A 22,755-nucleotide genomic window follows, 5' to 3' on the forward strand; every position below is an offset into this window, starting at 1 on the left:
GGTGATAATAGATATCCTTGTTTCACCCCTGATCTTATTGGAAATGCATCTAGCTTATCTCCATTGCATATAATGCTTGCTGATAGTTTTAGGTAGATACTGCTTATTATTTTATGGAAAGTTCCCTTTATTCCTATGTTCTCCAGCATTTTTAACAGGAATGGATGTTGTATTTTGTTGAAAGCTTTTCCTGCATCTGTTGAGATAATCATGTGGTTTTTGTTAGCTTTGTTGTTGATACGATCCATAATGCTAATAGTTTTCCTAATATTGAACCAGCCCTGCATTTCTGGTATGAATCCTACCTGATCATAATGTTTTATTTTCATGATAAGATGCTGTATTCGTTGTGCTAAAATCTAATTTAAAATTTCTGCATCTATATTCATTAGAGAAATTGGTCTATAATTTTCTTTCTCTGTTTTGCCTCTTCCTCGGTTAGGTATCAAAACCATATTTCTATCATTAAAAGAATATGGGAGGACTCCTTCTTCCTCAATTTTCAAAAATAGTCTATATAGTATTGGAATTAACTGTTCTTTAAATGTTTCATAGAATTCACTTGTAAATCCATCTGGCCCTGGAGATTTTTTCCTAGGGAGTTCATTGATGGCTTGTTCAATTTCTTTTTCTGAGATGGGGCTGTTTAAGTATTCAACTCCTTCTTCTGTTAATCTGGGCAATTTGTATTTTTTAAGAACTCATCCATCTCATTTAGATTGTTGAATTCGTTGGCATAAAGTTGGGCAAAATAATTTCTAATTATTGTTTTAATTTCCTCCTTCTTGGAGGTGAGTTCACCCCTTTCTTTTTTGATATTAGTAATTTGATTTTCTTCTTTCTTTTTTTAATCAAATTGACCAAAGGTTTATCAGTTTTATTAGTTTTTTCATAAAATCAACTATTGGTTTTATTTATTAGTTCAGTAGTTTTCTTAATTTCAATTTCATTCATCTCTCCTTTGGTTTTCAGTATTTCTAATTTGGTATTTACTTGGGGATTTTCAATTTGTTCTTTTTCTAGCTTTTTCAGCTGCATGGCCAGGTCATTGATCTCCTCTTTCTCTATTTTATTTATGTAGACATTCAAAGATACAAAACTTCCCCTAAGAATTGCTTTTGCAGTATCCCAGAAGATTTGGTAGGCTGTCTCATTATCGTCATTCTCTTGAATGAAGTTGTTGATTCTTTCTATGATTTGTTGTTTAACCCACTCCTTCTTTAGGATTAGATTATTTAGTTCCCAATTGATTTTTGGTTTATCTTTCCGTGGCCTTTTATTACATGTAATTCTTATTGCATTATGATCTGAGAAGGATGCATTGATTATCTTTGCCTTTCTGCCCTGGATTGTGAGGTTTTTATGTCCTAGTACATGGTCAGTTTTTGTACATGTGCCATGTAGTACTGAGAAAAAGGTATATTCCTGTCTATTCCCCTTCAGTTTTCTCCAGACATCTATCATATCTACCTTATCCAGAGTTTTATTTACCTCCTTAACCTCTTTTTTGTTTATTTTGAGGTTAGATTTATCAAGTTCAGAGAGGGGAGGTTGAGGTCCCCCATTAGTATAGTTTTGCTGTCAATTTCTTCCTTCAACTCCCCCAACCTCTCCTCTAAGAATTTGGATGCTGTACCACTTGGAGCATACATGTTTAGTAATGCTATTGCTTCATTGTGTACGGTGCCTTTTAGCAGGATATAGTTTCCTTCCTTATTTATCTCTTTTGATTAGGTCTGTTTCTGCTTTTGCTTTGTCTGAGATTAGGATTGCTACTCCTGCTTTTCTTACATCAGCTGAAGCACAATATATTCTGCTCCAACCTTTGACCTTTACCCTGTGTGTATCCCCTGTTTCAAATGTGTTTCTTGTAAACAACATATTGTTGGATTATGGCTTTTAACCCATTCTGCTGTCCGTCTTCGTTTTATGGGAGAGTTCATCCCATTCACATTCACAGTTATGATTACAATCTGTGTATTTCCCTCCATTCTCTTTCCCACCATTTGTGCTTTTAGCTTTCCTGCCTCCCTTCCCCTCCTCAATAGTTTTCACTTTTCACCACCACCTCCTGCAGCCTTCCCTTCCTTCTTTTAGCCCCCCTCCCTTTTACTCCCCTTTACCCTTACTGCTTCTTCCCTCCCTTTTAGCTTCCCCTCCCCTTTCTTCCCCCTTCCCCTCCTACTGCCTATAGAGCTAGTTAGAATTACATACTTAAGTTTATTGTTCCCTCCTTGATCCAAATCAGATGAGAGTACCTCTCAAACAATGCTCATCTCCCTCCCCTCTTTCCCTCTACTATAATTTTGTACTTCTTCCTGTGAGGTAATTTACCATTTTCTGCTTCCTCCTTTTCATACCTCCTGTTACAATCCCCTTGCATGCTTAAATCATATTTTTAACATGACATCATTTACTTTATACCTGTTCCCTCTATGTATAGCCCTTTTATATTTCATAATAGATGTACAATTCTCAAGATTAACAGGAATCATTTTGCCTTACAGGGAGGTAAACAGTTTGCCCAAACTGAGTAACAAGTTTTTTGTTTTGTTTCGTTTTTCCCTCTGTTTACCTTTTTATGCCTCTCTTGAGATCTGCATTTAAAGATCGAATTTTCTATTAAGTTCTGGTGTTTTTGTCAGGAAGGTCTGGAAATCCCTTACTTCATTGAATGACCACCTCCTTGCCTGCAATGTTATGGTGAACTTTGCTGGGTAGTTGATCCTTGGTTGTAGTCCTAGCTCCTTTCCCTTACGGAATATAGGATTCCAATTCCTTCGATCTTTTAATGTAGAAGCTGCAAGGTCCTGTGTGATCCTGACTGTAGTTCCTTTCTCTTCTTATTCTTTTGGTTCTTGATAGGCAAGCCCCATGCTTTGCCTTTCTTATGCTCCCAGTGAATAAACAGAGTGCCCATGGATTCTTGAGAGTCCAGTTGGTGACACCATTAATTGATCTATGAAAGTTGGATTAGTCCTAAAAGTAGCAGTCTCAGATGTCATTGCTAATGCAAGGGAGCAGAGCATCAGGCCCACTGAAATATCAGGTGAGGATGGGATGCTAATTATAAACTACCAGTGGACTAAACCCAAAGAACCAGTTCTTGAAGTTCTACAGAGCACTGGTCACAGAAAGTAAGAGGGCCAAGAGGAAGCAGCACCCATTCAGTTGCTCTGACATCAGAAATTAGGACATGCCTCATACCTTGAGGCCACATAAAATGACCCAAGAAAACTAGCTAGACTAGAATCAGTTTGTAATCTCTCATTATTCACTTATCATCTCTATACTGATGATTCTTAAGTCTATTTGTCCATTCCTGTCTCCTGTCCTGTCTCTGGTTTCATATCTCCCAACTGCCTATTAGACAACTCAGACTCAAGTCCCAGAACTCGTTATCTTTCCCCCAAACTCTCTCCCCTTCCAAACTTCCTGTTACTCTCAAGGGCCATCTTCCTAGCCTCCCATACTCACAATCTGGCAGTCATCCTCAATTCTTTACTGTATCTCACCCCCCACCCATATCTATGGCCAAGGTCTCGTGATTTTACCTTAATAATATATCTTAAATGTGCCCCTTTCTCTCCTCTAAAACTGTCACCAACTTAGCTTGATAATAGTTGATAATAGCTAACATTTATATAGCATTTACTTGTGCCATACACTATGCTAAGTGCTTTATCTTATCTCTTTGATTCTCACAACAATGCCAGGAGGTAGGTACTGTTATTATTCCCATTTTACAGATGAGGAAACTGACAAACCCAAGGTTAAGGGACTTGCCCATAGTTACACAACTAGTGTGTGTCTGAGGCCTTTAGGTCTTCCTGACTGCAGGCCCAGCACGCTATCCAGCTATACAGAATGTTCTTCCTCCTCATCTCTGACTCCTAGTTTCCCTGGATTCCTTCAAGACCCAGTTTAAATCCTACCTTCTACATGAAGCTTTTCCAATTTTCTCAGTACTAATGCCTTCCCTCTGTTTATTATTTCTTATTCATCCTGCATATAGGTTTTTGGAAAAATAGTTGTTTGCATGTTGTCTACCCAGTTAGATTGTAAGCTCCTCAAGGATAGAGACTGTCTTTTCCCTCTCTTTGTATCCCAACCACTCAGCACAATGCCTGGTGTGTATGGTGCTTAATAACTATTTATTGACTGATTTATGAAGCATAAGAACCATTCATCCCTAGACAGATAATTTCTTTAGCACTATGATTTAGCTTAATATTGCATGATTTCTGACTTTTTACTCTTTTAATAATTGGTCCCATTTCTATAATGCTTTATGGTTTACAAAAAGCTTTCTTTACAAATACCCCATTTCACAGATAAAGAAGCGCAGTTCAGAAGTTGAGTGACTTACTCAAGGTGGAGCTAGAACCCAGGTCTTCTGACCCCAGTTCCAATGTTCTCTGAACCATGCAACCCTCAGTCTTTCTAATGGCAAGAGGTGGGCTGTGAAGATCCTTGATCCAGACGTCTGGTGTCAGGGAGGATAACAGGATATCACAGAGTGCAGGTGTCCCCTAAAGACCCCTAAGGGATACTCTTGCCCTGAGCAGCAACAACAGCTCCCTAGGTGAACAATAGGAATGTGATAACTTCTGGACCTGTGGGAATGGCAGATCAGCTCAGGGTCCCGGCCATGGACTGTTGTGTTGCTTTATGACATCTTTTTTCATCAACATTCGTACTTGTAGGACATTCTTTTCTGCTGAAGGTAGGAACTCAAGTTGTGTCCTCTTAGCTCTCAACGACCTGCACTGAACTAAAGATGTGGGGAGGTGGTGCTGATTGTAAGACTGCCAATAGATGAAACCCAAAGAACCAATAGACCCCTGATGCTCTGCATAGCAGACCCAATGATGAAGAGCAAATTTACCTTCCTGAAGTGGTTTTTCTCAGGCCAACTACAAAATGAATTTTTTGACCAAACCCACATCCTCTTAAGGGAAGAAAGAGTAGAACCAGGTTGTACAGAATAGCCTGAAGTTAAACTCTTTCAGTGTTATCCTAGCAAAATTCCATGACATTTGTTAAACATGCAGTTTGTGAGCTTCTAGAAAAGAGTATAGTTATCACTAAGAGCCACCTTATCTAAGACCAAAACATACCAAGCCAGTTTCATCTCACATAATCATAGAATTTCAGAATCAAAAGAGGCCTTAGGGATTGTCTACTCTATAGGTAAATGAAGGGAATGATGTAAATAGAATGCATCTTGTTAATAGCAAAGTATTTAGCTACTATCGCATCCTTGTGGAAAAGCATTGAAAAATATGGATTGGATGTTCATCAAAATTTGAATAATGATACTCAAAAAATGTGATCTGTGTCAACGCAAAAGGGAGCTTGTGGTGATGTTCACTAGCCTCAGTCTATAGGTATGTTCCGTTCCACATTTTTATCAGTGACTTAGATAAAGGAATCAGCTGCATGAGTTCAGAATGGGAGAGGCATGGCATGGTGTGGGTAAATAACAGTTCTTTTGAACACTTGATATTGTTTGTGTCTGTTGACCACTTACCTGTTGGGTATCTCTTACTAGATTTGTGTCAGTTCCCTATAGGTTTTGGACTTCAGACTTTTTTCAGAAATGTTTGAGGCAAAGGAATTTTTATTCCCCAGTTCATATCTTTTCTTCTTACTCTAGATATATTAATCTTGTTTGTGCATAAACTTTTAAATTTTGTTCAGTCAAAATTTTCTGTTTAGCCTTTTATAATCTGCTCCATCTCTTGTTAGTCAATGAACTCTGTTCCCAGTGATAATTGTAGAAGATATGACATCCATAATGTAGATGTCATCTCATAATTTTTATGATGTGATACGTGTAGATTACTTAGCTATTTGGAATTTATTATGGTATGTGATATAAGAGATTCTATACCATGGTACATCTGAAAAAAAATTTGGAGTTTAACTGAACTACTAACAATCTGAATCAGCAATGTAACATTACACCCAGAAAAGCTAAGGTAATCTCGTAGGCTGCTTTAATAAATACCTAGTGGGCAGAGTGAACAAAGTGATAGTCCCAGTGACAGAATGGAGCATGTCCAAAAAAAGTAATCAGGACACAGGTGATAGGATTTAAAAATCATGTTTTAGAAGATTGTTTGAAGTAACTAGGAATGTTTATTTAACCTGGAGAAGAAACTTGGGGAGGGAGGAGAAGAGAAGTAAAACATGAGCATAGTATTCAAATATCAAAAAGGCCAACATCTGGAAAAGCAGGGTCCTATTTATGGCTCCAGAAAAATAAAACTAAAAACTGCTGTTACAGAGAGGCACATTTTGCCTCTGTGGGTGGAAATTCTACTATTGTATGATTAAAATATTTCTGATGTTTTAACCTGTAAGGTCTGAGGTAGGAATGTTTCAAAAAAAGACCACTATTCTTGGTGTAGGGAAGAGGTGGGATTAGGATTTGTTACTTATTTATTAGATTATCAGCACCTGATTTATTAGTCATCAAAACAAAAAGTGAGTGGGCCTGGGTATCTCCCATTTTCCTTCCCTATGAACATTGGCTGGCACAGCACCCAATTGTTCATTCCCTAACAAAGTCATTTTGCATCAGGAGTGTGGAATTTGGAAGGACTGGGTTTGAACCTTTACTCTAACTGTCTAACACTTACCAAGTGTGTGTGACTTTGGATAGGCTTCTTACCATTGATAAATTTCAGTCTCCTTCTTTGTTAAATGGGAGTGATATTCTATGGGAGTTGTTCAGGAAAGCACCATAGAAATGAGAATTCTCCTATTGTTGTAGTTCCTAATTTATTCACACTAAACTCCTCCACAGAGTCACAAATGAAGCTGTCCTGTTCTGCACTCAGTTGTGCATTTCTCATGTGTATAACATAGTCTTGTTCTAACTGCCCTGTTTACATCGTTTCACCTGATAGCACATTTTCCTGGGACAAACTAAGAACCCATTGTGCCCACTTAAGTTTCTGTCCCAAAGCCTACGGGGTAAGCATCTGCCTGCCTGCTCACTCAGTAATGGAGCAGCTCTCCTTGAGTAGCCTTGCCATTGTGATTGGCTCATTGGTGCAGCCTCAAGCACTCTCACCAGTTTGAGCTGTAACTTCTGTGAGTTTCTGGATTTTCTTCTCCAAAAACAGTTCCCCTTGGTGGGCTGGGTCTGGCGAGCTCCACCATGCACACTTCACTGATGGATGGGGATGGCACTTCCTTTGATAGCTCTTTTATAGTCCGGTGCAGCTGTATGAAAACCAGCCACAAAGGGAGCTTAATTTTGTTTCTCTTTAATTTTGGCTTTGTATAACAGATGTTTTCCGGGCGCTATATTAGCTGCTTAATTTGTTTCTTCTATAATGTGAAGCACATATCCTCAGTCAACAAACTGATTAGTAAGTGAATTCTTTCTTTAAAAAAAAATAATAAAATAAAATCCATACTGGCCGGGTTTACATGCGTTAAGCGCCTCTGACAACACTGGGCCTTGGGCTCCAGAATATCTGCTGAGTTTCAGCTGGGTCTGCTCTAAATACTGTGACCCTATGATCTCCAACCACCTGTCTTGGGGTAGTAGTGATTGAAAAGAGATGCATTGGCTTCCTGTAGGAGGACCTCACATTTAGAGGGGTTGTGGCTGGGGTTGGGGGATAGGAAGGAAGGCCTCTGATAGGAACACAATCTGGGACATACTATGAGAAGAGCCCTTCCAGTTCAAAAGTGGAATGCTGATCTCTCACAGAGAGGCTTGCACACCTGTGACCCTTGTGGCAGAATTGGGGTTGACCCTGAGGACTCTAGATGGCCCTTCTTATGCCCCTTCCTTTACCCATTTTACCTAAGGAAGAGAGGCAGCAGTGACTCAGACAGTTGTCCCTAGTGATCAGAGTGCAATGAAGAGATAGAGGATGAGACAGCCTTGCCGTCAGGAACTCCTGGGGTAGGAAAAGGTCCCTGGCTTCCTGGAGACTGCCATTTTAGGGAGGAAACACAGAACCTACCCTTGAGGATCTGAGAGGCTGAACCCACTGGGGAACTCTGATAATGAGAAGTCGAGTTTGTAAAGACCCTTGCAAACCAGACACAGGAATTTGTACTTTATGTGGTACGTAACAGAGTGCTGAAAGCTTTGGAGCAGGAAAGGAAGAGGGACACAATGGCATTTGCAGTGATTGAAGTGGGAGATAACAGGCAGCGATGTAGTAGCACAGGCCACAGGTGATAAGGGGCTGAGCCAGGGTGGGGGAGGGTAAATGGCAAGGGGGGAACAGATGCAAAAAGTATTTCTGAGGTTGAATCAGTAGGACTCTTAGTGTCATCAATCCGAAGTGTTAGTGGAAGGCTTGAAGCAGCAAGATTTCAAGAGTCCATGATTGGGGGTATGATGATCCCATCAGTATAAATAAACAACAGAAGGGGCAGGGCACATCTGAGGAGCAAGACCATGAGCTTGGGTTTGAACATACACAATGCAGAAGGCAAAGATGCTAGACTTGGCATTACTTAAGATCAGTGTGGTATAGAGGAAAGAGGGCTATACTTTACAGTTCTGGCTCCAGTACAGAGTAGCTTTACTGTTGCTTATCTCCCTGCTAGATTGTGAGCTCCTTGAGAGCAGGGACCTTATCTAAACCTTGTGTCCTCCCTCTCCCCTCATGGAAGGCTCTGTACACAGCAAACACTTAATAAATGTTCTTTGTCTTGTAGCTCTGGGCTCCTAGGCAAGTCACTTAACTTCTCAGAATCTCAGTTTTCTCCTGTCTATAGAGGAATTATAATAATAATACTTACACTACAAGGTTGTTGTGGGGAAAGCCCAGTGTTAAGCTTGATGCCTTAAAGAAGTAGGAACTGTTAGTATTAGAGGTATGAGGAATTCACTGTTCTCTATGTCTCTTTAAACTGCTCAAATCAGAAAGCGAGAAGGGTCACAGCTGACCATGGACTGAAATTTTTCTGGATTGGAGATACCCTAGTTCTTGACCTCACCTGACCCTTATGAAACACTCATTGTGCGCCCAACTAGGAATCTTGGACCCCAAGTTTTTCCATTAATCAAATGTGAATGATAACTCCTGTCCTACTTTATTTACAGAGCTGTTGTGACGTTCAAGAGACTCAGCATGATGGCAGAATGGTTCATTAATCCTGGCTATAACAAATACTAGCCTTGTTGTCCTGGGCAGGACAATTTCCATCTCCAAGCCTCAGTTTCCTTAACTGAGTCTCAGAAAATTGAAGTGATTTACCCGACTAGTACATATCAGACTTGGATTCAGGCTCAAATGTAGTGGTTCAAGAACCAGTGCTCTAATCTTTACAGATTAGGTCTTAATCCCTCTCCAGTCCACTTGTCTTGTGTTCTAGTTTCCCTTTTTTTTTTTTTAAATAAACTGTGTATCCTTTCCAGAACCCAACATTGTTCTCCACATAAGAAGTACTTAAGAGATGTTTGTAGAATTGAAGTGTAGAATAGTAACCTCTACTACACCCCCCATAGGGCTGTTGTGTGAAGAGTTCTTTGTAAATCTTAAAGCACTTTAGAATTAAGAATGTAATTGTAATGAAAGGACAAAGACTTTGTAAAACCCCATACACTTGTCATCTAAACTGAGTGTGAGCCCCAGGAGTAGGAGAATTGTTGTAATGGAGGGACAGCGACTTGGTAAAACTGATAAAAATCCCATCCATCAAAGTGTTAACTAATTCTGGGAATATCGGAAGAGAACCATTTCCTGAGGTGCTATAGTGAATGCAAGAGCCCTAGGAATAGGAGATACTGTTGCTTATGACCCCAGGAACCCAATGTTCCTTAACTTCACAGGGGATAAAAGCCATTCTCTTGCCTACATGGCATGGCTGTGACACTGTAAGAAGGATAGATGGCACTCTGGGAGAGGATTTCTAGGTTAATATTGGGGTGGCAACATAGCCAGAGTACCCGAGCCAGCAGGTTTGGACGTCAGAACCTGGAGAACTGATAAACTGGTCTGAGTAGGACAGAATGGTTTCTTCGTCATTTCCTTAAGCTCTGTCAAAGATATCCCTAACCCCAAGGTCAGTCACAGAGCTAGGAGTGAAGGCCCATGAGCAGCCCAGCTATAGCCATCCTCAAGTCCCTCACGGACAGTCTTTTGCTTTGGCATTTCCAAGACTTCTTTTCATTATGTCCTCAGTAAAAGTTAGCCACAACCCCCCCACACACACCACAGTCCTTACTGTCCCTTTCCACACAAGACATAGTATCAGTCCACCCATAGTTGTGTTACTGTGTACCTAGGCAGACCTAATAGTAAATGCTAGGTGGAAAAGAGAAAGAGCTCCTAATGTAATCTGACAGACTAGACATAAACGAGAACAACATCTATTGGCCTGACTATTGAGTAAAACACTAAAAACTTTAGAAGTACGTGGAAGGGGCCAGTCACTGGGAAAGAAAATAGAGAGGCCCTCCCAGAAATGGTGGTGTGGAGCCTAAAGGCTCATTAAATATGAACATGTGAAGGAACTTGTCCTGGGCGGATGCCCTTCCTAACCTTTGCAAGTTCCCAGAATCATAGCTTCTGCTTGGACCAGATCCAGAGGACCTTGCCCTGAGCTTTCTCTTGGTCCCTCAGGTTGCTTTGCACCCTGTATTCTCTAATTATCTGCACCTAATTTCTAATTACCTTCCTTTTCTTCTAGTCCTATCAGTATCTCTTGGTGCCTGATTTGGTGTCTTTATCAGTTCGGTCCACAGAATCCTAAACCTGAGAGCCTCAAGTACCATAGAATGTCCTTCTAGTTCATTGTCGTTTCACAGATGAAGAGACTGAGGCCCACCGAGAGGCAGTGACTTACCTGAGCTCTAAGTAGCAAAGATAGCATCCCAACTCGTTTTATTCTTAGCCAGCTTCCTTTTCAGTACACCATACAGTCCAGTACAGTTTAATTCAACCAACATTCATTAAACACCTAGTATTTGTGTGCAGTGAGCTGTAGTAACAGACTCCAGATGTAAAGAGGACAAAGCAATATCTCTCCTGCCACCAAGGAGTTGTTATAGTCTAACAGGACTAATACACAAGTACACAGAGGAGACCAGGAAGAGGCAGAGGAAAGATCTTGATAAAGGGTTAAAAGAAATTTGAGGAGGAAAAAATAACTTCAGCTGGTGAGATCAGGCAAGGCTTCAAGGAAGAGGAGTTCTCAAGCAAAAGGAAAAGCTCATCAAGCAGAGATGAGGAGAGGCTAGAGAGAGCACTGCCATCTACTGACATTATGCTAGGTCACCACAGGAGCACTTACAACAGACGTATCAGGGGTAAAACTGAAAAGACAGGATTGGCCTTTCACCCCAAAAGAAGATGTTCTTTCTAGCACTCTGGCATAACAGGAAAAGGGTGGGATTTCAATTCCAACCCTGGGGCTTATGATTCTTCACTTGGGCAAATCACTTGTCTTTGGGTCTTGGAGGGATTGGACTGGATGACCTCTAAAGACCTGTCCATCTAAAACATTGTGTAATCTAGCTGAGCTCCAGCACTCTGTCCCCAAAGTTCACCAGAGATGCCCCCCCTTTCATTCCACAAACTGTAGAGACATTTTTGTGCTTGTTGGTCCCCTCTCTGTGCAGGCTGTACAAATAGCTCCTTGAGGCCTGGCTGGACACACCCTCAAGGAGACTAGAGTAGCCTGAGTAGGGGGTTGGCTCAACACTGGACCAGGTCTGTTTTCTTCTTTGCCTAAGGCCCCTGGGCTGACATGGTTTCTCCTCCTTTTTTGGGAGCCACCTGCCAGTTGGCATGGGGCCCAGCCTGGATATAATTAGCTGCCCTATGACAGGTGGATGGTTTCGGGTGAGCCAGGCCTTGGCTCAACCCTAGCCACTCAATCCAGCATTGCCCCAGGCCTCAGCCGACCTAGCCCCTCTCCTCTCTCATTCTGTCCCCTCCTGTTGGGCCTCCTTGCGGACTGAAAGGAGAAGGCTGGGAATCAACACTTTTCCCTCCCTTCCTGCAAGTATAGGCATTCCCAAGTGTCCAGAGACCCAGGCTATTATCACTAGGCCCTCTAGGACAAGTGAGAGAGCAGATTAAATTAAAGCCTAGTGGAACATCCCCATGAAAGTTTTCTCAGACTGTATCCTGGAATCCTGGGATTTAGAGCTAGAAAGGACCCTAGAAAACACCAAGCCCAGTTCTTCTATTTTACAGATAAGAAAACTGAGCCCTACAGAGGTCATAAAATTTAGAACTGGAAGGGATCTTTAAAAACATGCATTCTAACCTCCTCATTTTGCAGATGAATAATCTGAGGCCTAAAGAAGGGGCAGTGACCAAGGGACCTCCTCCTGCCTCTTCCCTAGGCATTGAAACTTGTGAGGAAAGAGCAGTCGGGTCAGGAGAAAGGGAAGTTATCCCCAGGACTGATGGGAGGGATTAGCAGCTCATAACTGGCCATGTTCTGTGCTGGCCGAAGGGAGGGAGGGAGGGAACAAGTGAGCTGGGAAAGCTTCCCTTTCAGAGCCTGATGACTGACACGTTGTGGGCCAGGGCAGCCCCCAGGCCCAGCCAGTGCCATCCTTTTCAGTCCCCCAGAGCTGGGAATCCCCAGACACACATGGGAGTGCCAAGGGCTCTGCCCACTGAGCCAGAAGGCACAGGTCTCTTTCCCTGCCCAATTCTCACCCCTAGCAGTGCTGTACTCTTTTTCTTTCCTTTACCAGCACCATTAACACTAATTTCTGCTGGAGAGCATGGTGAAGATGGGCCCTGAAAGAGGCAGATAGTACCCAGACCTGACCCCAGAAGGGCCTTTGATGTCTGATACACTTCACTTTCAGCTATACATGTGGTATAATATGTATGTTTATACATACATACACATGTATATGTATGTATATATATATGTGTGTATATACATATATATAAATGTGAAGTTGACTTGGTATAACTCAGTCAGTAAATATTTATTAAGTGACTACTGTGTGCCAAGAATAGTACTAGAGGCAAGAGACAGTCCCTGCCCTCAAGCAGCTCACAGTCTAATGAGGTAGACAACAAGAAAACTAATATGTACAAACGAGTTCTATACAGGCTAAATAAGAAATAATTAGCAGAAGGAAGACAATGGAGAAGGATTAGGAATAGCTTCCTGTAGAAGGTGGGATCTTAGTTAGGACTTAAGGGGAACCAGTAGGGGGAAGTAAAGAAGAACATTGCAGGCATGGGGACGGCTAGAGAAATGCCTAGAGCTGAGAGTTGGGATGTCTTGTTGGTGGGACAGCCAGGAGGCCAGGATCATTGGATCAAAGTGGGGAGTAAGGTGGAAGAAGTCTAGAAAGGTAGGAGGGGTTATAAAGGGTTTTCAGTGCCAAACAGAGCATTTTGTAGTTGATCCTGGAGATGATCGGGAACCACTGGAGATAATTGAGTAGGAGGGGGACAGTACGACCTGCATTTTAGGAAAAACACTTTTGTAGCTGAATGGAGAATGAATTTGAGTAAAGAGAATCTTGAAGCAGGCAGACCCACCAGCAGGGAGATTTGGTTGCAGATTCCAAGAGGCGTTGTGATTGGATGAGCAATGAGCACTAGCTTTGGAGTCAGAAGACATGAATTTGAGCAATTCCTCCTCTCTTACCACCTCTCTCTGTCCCTGACCACCTGTGTGACCTTGGGAAGGTCCCTTTACCTCTCTGGTCTTCAGTTTCCTCATGCCTGCCTTTGCTAGTCTTCCTTGGGGCCTGTCTGACAAAGAGGGCTACAGACTAGAGTCTGTCATGAACTGGTGGGAGATGGAAGGGATAGGAGAAGTTTTGGACAAATATTAGGGCATCTTATGGAAATAGCTCCTTCTCCTACTAGATCCCGCCCATTTTTCCTCACCTCTTCCAGAAGGCCTTTGCTGGCCACTGTGGGCCACAGTAAGTTCTCTCTCCTGCTATCTTCCCCATAATGTAGCCTTGGGACATAATGCTCTATTGTTCCTCAAGAATGGAGGATTTTAGAAGCTCATTCATTCAACAGATACTGATTGAGGTCCTAGAACCCCGAACAGGCAAGGGGATAGACACAAAGCTTAGGTGAGACTTTTTTAGATAGACTCCTCGCTCGTGGAGTACATTATCTAGAAGAGAGATTCTTCACACATGTATTAAGTGGCTGCTATGGGTAGAGACCTGTGCTGAGCAATGAGGGCTATGCAAAGTAAGACATAGCCCCTACCCTAGTGGAGTCCTACAGTCTAGCAAGGGGATTCGTTAATTCCACAAACATTTGCTAGGATCTACTTAGTGTATAGAAGGCACTGAGGAAGTTACACAGTTTAAATAACACATAGTCCCTGTCCGTGTGGAGCTCACAGTCTGTTAAAGGGTTAAGATAAAATATTAAATATTACATGAAAAATGCATCAAGTACCAAAAAGAACTTTGTAGGGTCTGAGGAAGAAAGTCTTTTAAAGAGATCAGAGTAGACTTCTCCCAGAGGAAGCATTTGAATGCTTGGAGATGGCAAGTGGAAGGGAGGAGTAGTGTATAGAGCTAGTAAACCCATGTACATGAGGACTTCAGACTCTAGCTCTGACCACTTCCTCCTGCTTCCTCAGCATTGTCTTACCTTACCCCTTTTCTTCTCTCATTGCCCTGACTCAGTCTCTGCTATCCTTTTCCACAGTGCAAGAAAAAACATATGCTCCTGTGCCCAGACTTCTCCCGGAAAGGGAGTTGCCCCAGAGGCCTACAATGCCAGCTGCTCCACCGGCCCAGGAAGCGCCTCAACAGGCGGTCTACTCCTCCACAGCCCCCTGAGACCCACGACTCACCCACCAAGTGGAGGAGATTGCGGAGTGCTGGCCCCCGGTAAGGAAGGGACTATGGAAGTGGGGCTCAAACCAAGGAAAGCAGGAACTCAGTTCCAAGCCACTCCCCCTACTCTAGCCCTGTGACCAGCCTCTCCTGCAAGTAGAAGTTCTCCCAGGGGGAGTGTGAATCATAAGTCTAAAAACTGAAAACCAGAAGGCTTTAAGGTCATCATGGATCTGTCACTTTTTTATAACAAAACCCTAATTTAGATATTTCCTCTGAGACACAGTAGTATCATCTGTAAAAATCAAGAGAATAATCCTTATATTGCCTGCTTACAGGATTTGTGTTTTAAAAAAAAATTAGTGAATTTTAAAGTCACTTCAGAAATTGAGTTATTATCTAGCCCAGTCCCTTTGTTTTACAAATGAGACAGATCTGAGACCTAAAGAAGTAGAGAAGGAATTTGCCTAGAATCACTTAGTCGGTCATTGGCAAAATCACATAGTCTGGGTTGGACACCTGGAAGAACTTCCTGGCAGGGCTTAGTATTACATTGGTGAAGATTACTAACAGAGAATTATAACCCTATTCATCCAATGGCGACCCAGAGGATTTCCTAGTTTAACGGTAGACTAGAGCAGTGGTCAGACTCAAGTAGAAATGGGTCCTTGAAGGCTGCAGATTGACTTAGAAAGCCACAAATGAGTATTGTCTATGTTGCATTGTACTTATATTTTGTCAGGTGGCTCAATGGATAGAGCTCTGGGCCTAGCATCAGGAAGACCTGAGTTCAAATCTGGCCTCAGACTCTAAGCAAGTCACTTAACTTCTGTTTGTTTTAATTCATTGGAGTAGGAAATGACAATCATTCCTGTATCTTTGCCAAGAAAACCCAGATTCAAATTTCAACTCTGCCATTTATTAGCTTTACTAGATCAAATGAACCAGCATGTACGGTACTTTGCAAACAAAACACTATATAAATTCTAATTGATGTTATTATTACTATTGTTATGATAATTGCTAGATCATGAAGGTGAGTAAAATTCTGAAAAATATTTTTATCAATATCTTATATTTTTGTCACCTAAATTTCCTCCTATATCTCTCTTCCTTTTGCCAGAGAATCATACTCTATAACAAAGAATTAAAAAAAGAAAGAAATGAGAAAGAAGGAGAAGAAAGAGGAAGAAGGGGGGAGTATCAGCAAAATTGATAAATAAATTAGAAATATCTGACATATGTAGGGTTCCACACTGGGTAAACTTTTCCCCTCTTTGGGCCTCAGTTTCTCCATTTAGAAAATTAGTATATTGGTCTAAATTATTTCTAAGAACCTTTACTAATAGAGATCTTCTGATTCTCTGATCTTTGGAGGCACTACCTGGCCTTTCTTTCCAGGACTGGACTGTGAGAGGGACTACCCTGGCCCACATCCCAAACCCCGTCTAAATCTCTAGAGCTGCCTTATGTATAATAGAGAGCATATGCCCAGAGCACAATAACCTTATGTATAATAGAGAGCAACCCAGTTGAGGGCCTTACTTTAGACTGATCTTAAAACTTATCCAGAGGGAGTAGAGCCCAAATCCTCCAGGAATGCCTGGGGGAAAGTGGATGGGCAGGTACTTTAAGCAGTCCAGTGGAGCTTTCCTGGTTTTTTTCCCTCTAGCTGCCCTTCCCCACCTTGTCTGTGCCATTGTCTTCTTTACCATTCCCCGTTCCAGGAGACCAGTTCTTTGAGCCCTCATTTACGGATGAGGGAATTGGAAAGCCTGGAACAAGTGGAAAAAGGGCTGGATTTGGAGTCAAAATTTGATTCTGCCACTTACTGCCTATATTGACTTAGGCAAGTCACTTTGCCTCTCTGGGTCTCAGTTTCCTCATCTGTAAAATATTGACCTATAAGGTCCCTTCCTGCTGGAGGTCAGCGAATATGCTGGAGACAGATCCCCTCCCATAAGCCCCTCTTCCCCTTCCCTCCACCTTCTCTTTCCTCGTAGAACAGTACTGGCTCTAGCCAGAAGAAATAATAGCAATAATACTCATTAAGAACTACAGTATGTTTGCCTCACATCAGCTGTAGGAGCTCAGGTAACATAAGTGCTATCCCCCTATTGTCAATGAGGAGCCTGAGGTTCAGAGGGGTTGAGTGACCTTAAACTGGAACTCAGACTTGAGCTGATACTCTGAGCCATGTGTCCACTCTCCCACACTGCCTCATATGGAGATGACATTTCAGGTACCACTTCCACCAGGGGAGCACAGGGCAAGGTCAGCTGTTGCCATCTGATAAGACAAGGAAGCTATAATCCAGAAGCGACTTGCCCAAGGTCACGTAATTCAGTGACAGAGCCGGGCTTCAAATCCAACACTCTTGTCATTACATTATACACTACTCCTCCAAGAGACATTGTTGATGAATGCCCAGTCATGAGGACACTGGCACTCACTCTTGAGTCCTTACTGCCTCAGTCCCTGGTCTTTACTACTGTTTTTGCTTGGGTCTGTGGTAACAGGCCTGACTTGGAAACTGCAGAGTATTAGATTTTGGAACCAGCCCCTCTCCAGACCAAGCTGGGATAAGGAACAGCAAAGAAAAGTATATTTCACATCCCTGTACCCTGGAGTCATAACTGTAAACATCCCCCTTCCTACCACATGCCATGATCCAGACACATTTCCTTCCCCTGAATATGTTTTCTTATCTGTATAAGGTGACAACAATCCCTGCCCAGCCCCCATCCTGTAAAAAAGGATGTGAAAGCACTTTGAAAGCTATAGTATGGAATACACATATGAAGACAGTAGTAGTAGTGGCAGTGCTGCTGCATGATAAAATCCAGATTCATTAGTCCATTGTTTCATGCCTTCTGATACTAATCAACTTTAAGTCCCATTGTTTGCTTAAACCTACCTTATTTTGTCTCCAGCTTTTCATTTCTCAGAGATGCATTGGGCATCCAAACCAGTGTCCATACTACTCCCCCAGCCTGCAGAGTCTTCTCCCCTCATCTCTGTCCATCAGACTCTAGCTCAGTTGCCATTTTCTTTATTCAGTTTACTTAGTAGCTACATAAGGAGCACCTCCACTCCACCTTCTCCAAAAGACGGGGGAGTCTGTGCCATCAAAAACAAAAAACTCTTGACGGCCCTATAAACCAAAAAAGTTTGCAGAATGGGCTTAGTAATGTACTCTGTGTCTGCCCTCCAGGCACAGAAAAGTTCATCACTAGGCTGGCCACTGGGGAATGAGTTTTTCAGTCACAATAGATCACAAAGACGACTAGAGTCTTCATGAAAACTCTTCATGTTCATGAGTTCAAAAAAAACCGAGATCAAGGAAATCATGAATCTGAGAGTATTGTCAGTCATACTGTGCCACACTTATGCTTCATCCTGGAGAGGACAAGGAGGCTTAGAACATCAGCATCCCAGTCTCAACATGTTTAGTGTTGGAGCTGTGTAGTTAAGGATAGGCTTAGAGGTGGGGAATGAGAGACAGCTAAGTGGCACAGTGGCTAGAGTGCTGGACCAGGAGTCAGGAAGACTCCTCTTCATGAGTTCAAATCCTGCCCCAAACACTTACTAGCCGTGTGACGCTGGGCAGGTCACTTTTCCCTGTTTGCCTCAATTTCTCATCTGTAAAATGATTAGAAAAGGAAATGGCAAACCAAACTTTGCCAAGAAAACTCCAAATGGCATCACAAAAAGTCAGACAGACAGCTGAACGACAACAGATGAGAAACACAAAATCACAAGATCAAGGTAAAATGAAACTAGTGAAGCATTTGGGGCCAGAGGATCTGAATTCAGTTCCTGGCTCTGTCACAGTCTTTGTGACCCTGTTCTTCTCCAAATCTTATCTATAAAATGGGGGTTGTTGGGTTCTCAATCTTTTATTCCTGAAAGAAAAAGGATAAGGACAGTTCTCAAAACCATTTGAAAGGCAAGAAAAGAAGGGTTTAGCAAACAGCCAGTTTTTAGAAGTGGTGTAGAGGGGAAGGCCTGTCCTCAGTCTTCCTCACTGCACTGTTTTCTCCCACAGGAAGTACACGTCTCCAAAGTCACAGACCAAGAATGCCTCCAGCTCCTCCTCCTCTTCTTTCCTATCATCAGCATCAGCATCTCCGTCCTCAGCATCCTCAGATACAGAGGAGCCATCAGAAGGGAACCTGGAAGCATCAAGTTCCAGGAACCTCTCCAAGCTGCCCTCCTACATCTCTCTGCAGTCTTCATCTAGTCCTCGGGGCCACTCGGCGTCCCAAGCGCGTAAGAAGAGCCCAGCCAAAGAGGAGACGGGTAGGACTGGGGGTACCCAGGGGAGTTGTATGGAACCCCACCATGAATTCCCTCCTCCCTGAGCTGTAGTGTCCCCCCCTCCCCCACCGCCCATTTCTGACTTTACCCTCAACACAACTTCCACATTTCTCATAGGACCTTAAGAAAGAGTTTGCCTAAAACTGAAGACCGGGGGACATTCCCCTTTCTTCTGCCCACAAGCTGGGCCATGGTGGGTGATAGGACTGGGTACAGGGCTGAGATTCAACAATGAACATCTAATAAGCACCTGCTGTGCATTGAGTGCTGTACCTAATGATAAGTCATGGCCTTGCCCTCACAGAGCTTACTGTCTAGTAGTGGGAAGGATAACTGATATAATTACAGCATAAGGCAGGCTATGATCCGAGTCATAGAATGGGAGTTATCACAAGGCTATAGAGATTCAAAAGAGGGACAATGCTTCTGGTTAGGAACTCCTCCAAAACAGTTTATTGTCTCCTCATAAGCAGGGGCAGGGAAGGTCTGTGTTTGCCACTCAGGCCAAGCAAAGGTAGAGGCAATATGTCCCCTCCCAGACCCTGTCAGACCTTGTGTGGCCTCCTTGCCCAGTGTAAATTACTTCCTCTATTCCAAGTCTGTTAGTCCTATCCTTAGGGACCTGGAGGGTGGAGGAAGAGAAAGATACTGTCCTATGGTGGCTCATTCCAAAAGGGAAGAGATGAGCACCCTCCCAATCCCTGTGGTCCATGAGGTCCAGCTTCCTTTCCTCAGAATAGGAAGTAGGACATCACCCATTTTTTCATTCAGACTTTCTCTTAGGACCTTTGTATAGAAAATGAGGAATAGGTGGGATGGTTGAAAAAACTGGAGGAGACTCCTAGAAGGAGCTAGGTTATTAGGTAAGTAATCCCTGCCTGGAGTAGAGCTGTTGGGGGAAGGAGTAAAGAGAGATACGTAACTATTGGCAAGTCCTCTTGATCATTTATTCGGACATTCAACAAACACTTAGTAATACTTGCTGTGTGCCAGGCCTTGTGCCAAACTCTGAAAAGCAAAGCAAAAATTAATAAGGTATAGTCTCTACACTCCAGTAACGTATAGTAGAGGGAAAAGACATTTAGACATAAACTATAGTACAAAGCAGGAGGCAGCTAGGTGGCTCAGTGGATAGAGCATTGGGCCTGGAATCAGGATGACCTGAGTTTCAATCTGGCCTCAGGCACTTACTAACTGTGTGACCCTGAGCAAGTCCCTTAACCTCTATGTGTCTTAACTAACTAGAATAGGAAATGGCGAACTGCTCCAGTATTTTTCCCAAGAAAATCCCATGTCCACAGGGTCATGAAGAGTCAGATACAACTGAATACCTGAACAAGGGCAGCACAAAACAGGGTATGAAAAGGGAGAGAGACACACAGGGTTGTTGGGGCCCAAGAGAGAAGAGCCTCCCCCGACTGGGGACACCCTGAAAACAAGGCCTTGTTGCTAGTACTTGATGGATGGAGACTGGTTAATTGAGAAGAGGGGAAGGAAACTTTACACTGATACCCCTAGACTGCAGGACTGGGTTCAGACAAAGCTCTCTGGAGGGGACTATAGCTAGGAAACAGGACTACCCTATCTGGCCATGTCCCTGCTGAAGATACTGGAAGAACAGCAGAGCAGCCAAGTCTTGTAGGTCTCTGGAAGTCTGTTCCCAAGGAGCAGGCTCTGGTCGCCCATCCCCTCTAAGAACTCCAGCCCAGTGTCTAAGAGGCCTCTGTGGCCCACTTTGTTTTGGCTCTGAAGCTGCTTAGCTTTCCTGGCAAAAAAAAAAACCACAGCCTTCCTCCTGGCCAGGGCCCATGAGGGAGGTTAGGCCAGAGCCCCTGCCTGGATGGCCTCTGATTCCCATCCTTATGGCCCCATCTGGGCTTCTCACTTGGGGAATTAATTCTGTTATGTTCGGCACCTATTAAGTGCCTGCTCTGTGATCTTTGTATTGCCCTGTGGTCAGGACAATACAAAAAAGGAGTGGCATGATGTAGTGGAAAGTGAATTTGAAGTCAGAGAACCTGGGTTTGAGCCCCAGCACTGCTACTTACTGCCTTTGTGACCTTGGGCAGGTCACTTAACCTCTCTGGGCCTCAGTTTCCTCATCTGTAAAATGAGGAGGTTGGACTAGATGATTTCTAAGGTCCTATCCAGTCCTAAATCCTATGATCCCATGAAAGATGAAGAATGACACAGCCACTGCCCTGCAGGAGTTTACAGTCTAATAGGGAAGATATGACATATATACAAGTAAGTATAATACAAGGTAGGGGCAAAGGGGATCCAGGCAAAGTGCCATGAAAAACTTGAGGAGGGAGAGCTCATTTTCACCCAGGAGATCAGGGAAGGCTTCATGGAAGATGTGGCACCTGATTAGGGCTTTGAAGGAATGAAGGGACCTTCCTTTAAAGATGGAAATTGAGGCAAGAGGAGACTGTTTCAAGCCTGGGGGTCAAAAACACCACAGACAGTGGACTTTGGATATGAACATGTATGTGGGTATGTCTGTGCAGGTAACTTGTGTGTGCTAATCATGGGTTTACCTGTGTTCATCTGTGTGCACATGGCAGGGGGCAGTATACTCGTGTGTGTTCATTCACTTAAATAATGGAGCTGAGGATATGGATATCTTCTCATATGGCAGCGAGAGACCTGGATTGGTACGGCTGATTATAGGCAGTGGGGTTGGGAGGAGAGCAAGACTTTCCCATGAGGAGTGAATGGGAACTACGGTGAGACTGGAAGACCTCAGGCATTCTCTTTGTGTGTCCCTCCTCGCATGGGTCCCCAGACCAGGGAGCAGGGGCCTGGGTGGGCCGTGCACAGCAGGTACCAAACGTTTCCATATTTCACCTTCCCATTAAGCCGCCCATGTGCTTTGTGCGCTAATCGTACCCAGCCGCACCAACGCCAGCCATTCCAGGCGAGGGCTAATTTAATTAGAAAGCACCCATTTTAGTTAATTTGTTCGAGAAGATCACTGAAAACTCCTGGAGAGAACAGATGTTTCCCTCTCCCCCGATGAACATTTGGGGCTTGGTAAATGGCTCCACTCAGCCTTGTTTAGGAGAGAAAGGAGGATTTTATGGCCACAAACGACCCTTTCTGTAAACATTTTACAGCTCTCTGCACGTTTGAGTGACGATAAACCCCGAGCAACTCGGCGGGCTGCAAATTTGCGACCATACGGCTATCATTTTATTGTCATATTTCACGGTCGTAACGTTAATGGAAGATGCTCGCTACAGCCTTTTTTAACAGCTCCGCTGAGCACGCTCAAACACTCGCTTTGGCAAATTCAGGCAGAGGGGCTGCTGCCTCTAGTTTGTTTACAGCCTCTGTTTCTAGAGGGTGAACTTTTTGGAGGCTCTGCCACCTATTTTCTTGTCCTTTGCTTCACGGCCATCAGACCCCTCTCCTCCTCCCCCTGTCCCCAGCCCAGAGAACTGGAGGTAAGAAGACCTGCCAAGTATTCACTTGTGACCCTGGTCACATTACTTTCACTTTCTTGGCCTCAGTTTCTCACTGTGTAAAGTAAAGGGGTTAGACTTGATCATCTCTAAAGCTTCTTCTAGCTATAAACCCTGTGATCCTAGAGCACTTTTTGGCTGGCTGAGGAGGCAGTGCTGTCTCTTCATGGGACCCAAGGGCCGCTACAC

General features: G+C 43.3%; 1 protein-coding gene across 4 annotated transcripts in view; it reads left to right on the top strand.

Annotated features, from left to right (window-relative positions):
• The window catches only part of ZC3H3 (zinc finger CCCH-type containing 3), a 519,902-nt gene that overhangs the window by 471,407 nt on the left and 25,740 nt on the right, over window positions 1–22,755 (top strand). For 2 of the 4 annotated variants that reach the window (XM_072602834.1, XM_072602837.1), the window contains exons 10-11: window positions 14,649–14,833; window positions 18,828–19,081. In XM_072602834.1, coding sequence (XP_072458935.1) covers window positions 14,649–14,833; window positions 18,828–19,081 — 439 coding nt within the window. The remainder of the gene's footprint in view (window positions 1–14,648; window positions 14,834–18,827; window positions 19,082–22,755) is intronic. The other 2 variants (XM_072602835.1, XM_072602838.1) reach the window with 1 other exon arrangement.

The sequence above is a fragment of the Notamacropus eugenii genome, chromosome 4 (assembly GCF_028372415.1).
Source record: "Notamacropus eugenii isolate mMacEug1 chromosome 4, mMacEug1.pri_v2, whole genome shotgun sequence".
In the NCBI taxonomy this organism is placed as follows: domain Eukaryota; kingdom Metazoa; phylum Chordata; class Mammalia; order Diprotodontia; family Macropodidae; genus Notamacropus; species Notamacropus eugenii.